General features: G+C 34.6%; 1 protein-coding gene across 3 annotated transcripts in view; it reads left to right on the top strand.

Annotated features, from left to right (window-relative positions):
• Positions 1 to 1,997, top strand: part of LOC119593720 (integrator complex subunit 12-like) — an 11,731-nt gene extending 9,734 nt beyond the window's left edge. For 2 of the 3 annotated variants that reach the window (XM_037942693.1, XM_037942691.1), the window contains exons 6-7: positions 1,075 to 1,273; positions 1,572 to 1,956. In XM_037942693.1, the coding sequence (XP_037798621.1) occupies positions 1,075 to 1,273; positions 1,572 to 1,744 (372 nt within the window). In that variant the 3' untranslated portion in view covers positions 1,745 to 1,956. Of the gene's footprint in view, positions 1 to 1,074; positions 1,274 to 1,571 lie in introns of all 3 variants that reach the window. The other variant, XM_037942692.1, reaches the window with a different exon arrangement.
• The last annotated feature ends 239 nt before the right edge of the window (positions 1,998 to 2,236 follow it).

Raw genomic sequence — 2,236 nt, forward strand, 5'->3', positions numbered from 1 at the left:
CTGGATATATTGCTTTTTTGTTGATATTCTCTTGTATGCAAAATTTTAAATTGCTCTTTGAAAGCAATATCTTCGTTTGGCATTGTACAAAAATATTTAAACACTAGATTCCATGTGCTGATGTGAGTTCATTAGGTAATGGTGTTCATATCATCCCTGTTCATAATAATTAGGTAAGTGCTATAGTAGAATCATGTTGACTATGTGCTTATACTATTACTGTGTATTTTCTTTAGTTTATTTGTATACATTTGTCAAATTTGGTTGTATCTACATTACACATTTGTTTCCAGTTCAATTGAACTCCCAAGCACATCATCTTTACATATTTCATAGACAGTTAGTATCTTTAAGCTAAACTCCCTTTCTATTGAAAGGAGCATAATCCATTAAGGTGATAAACTTGTTTTAGATGCTGAAAATGGAATGGTAGATATATCCCCTTCCTTTTCAACATCTATCATTAAATATACTTTTTCCAATCAGCTATCATTGTCAAAGCAAAAATTCTAGTAACTGAAATAGAAGGGGAAATATCTTTTGACATCGACTAATTGCTTTTAAAGATAGTAGTTTTATTGTCATTTTATTTTCTTGGCATTCATAATCCGCTTTTGTAAAGCTTTATCGCCCTTCATTGCATCTCTTAGAAATTGTCTCACTGAGTTTTGGAGGCAAGCTTGTATAAAATTTCTAGCAGTAGCTGCCAAGGATGTGCTTTGAGGAATTATAAACTAGATGTATGAACACAGACTTGTAGCATACACTTGCATTTACTACATAATTAATCAGTAAAGTAGGACACTATACTAATAGTAACACATTTCCATTTGGACACAAGCTGGCATATAGATGTACACAGATTTGCACAGACAAGCACAGGTACCAGTACTAACATATGTAGTCAGACGCAATAAATTATAAACAAACAAAGATGTGCATGTGCATTCTAACATTACTATGCAACTTGGCACACCTTGTAGTAAACTTAACCATGAGGCATCTCAAAATTGTGATGTTTGCCTTTACATATCTATCTTGTAAGAGCGTCTATATATATATCTTCATCCTCAGACTAGTATTGTTAGTGCTACTGGTGGCGGCACTCTGTCGGGCACTCGGGGTGTCAGTGGTGGCGGAATGCCCAGTATGGCCAGTGGGAGCAAGTCAGGCAGCTCCCTCTCTCGGCCGACACCTTCTCCTACCAAGGGCTTGGGTCTCTCTCGCCTCTCGCCCTTTACAAACCTCTCTTCGGCTTCTGGGAGAACCTTAGGTACTTACAACCATTTTTTTTTTCTGTGGACTTTATATATATAAGTATTTTTATTAATTGGATCTTGCTTACTTGCTTTTTTGTCTTGGTATGAATTTTTTTTCTTTTCATATTTCTTTATTCGTGTGGTTTTGTCACTTGAATTTACTTATTTTTGCTCCTGCATATACTAAACATTACATCCCTATGATATTGTCACATGGAATAAAATAGCAGTTGTTTAGCTCATATCTTTTTTGTTTCATGTTAAAAACTACCTGTATATACACATGTATCTGACTAGCCTGAGCTATTGCAGGAGCAAACAATGGTGGGAACAGCAACAATGGCAACAACAAATCCCTCTCATCGTCGTCATCGTCATCAGGGAAATCTTCTGCACCCTCTAACTCGATGATCACAGCTGAAAGGAGGATGCACTTGATGAAGAAGAAAGCTGCTGCTAAGATGGCAGAGAAAAGGAAATTATAAAATGTGTTTATTCATTCAAATATTTTCTTATGCCGGTTTTAGATATCTGATGTAGAAGACATGTCTGGATTCTTGTATATATAAGCTGTAAGATGCCATTTGGTATTGTTCTCAGATTAAAAGACTTGGAACATTCTTATCAAGTGATATTTGTGCAGCCATGTGACTGCTATATAGTGGTATATGAGCTGGAAACAAAAGTCTGCCATTATTTAGGAATTTTGAAAAAGTATAACATTCATAGGTCTGAAATATGATAAAAAGGAACCTAGGTATTGAACATGAATACAAAAGAAAATTCTATATCTTATCAACACTACGATTTATCAAATTTTTTTCCCAAAATTGTATTTTATTAGCTTATCCAAAATTTTAAAATCTAGCCTTTAATTTAAACAAACGAAAAAAAATTTTGAAAAAGGGGGCATCAGTCTGTTTCTCTGAAAAATATCCTTTTTTCTTATAGTCAGCGGTTACCGGTTCTGCCTGATA

This window comes from Penaeus monodon, chromosome 32 (genome assembly GCF_015228065.2).
Source record: "Penaeus monodon isolate SGIC_2016 chromosome 32, NSTDA_Pmon_1, whole genome shotgun sequence".
Taxonomy (NCBI): Eukaryota; Metazoa; Arthropoda; class Malacostraca; order Decapoda; family Penaeidae; genus Penaeus; species Penaeus monodon.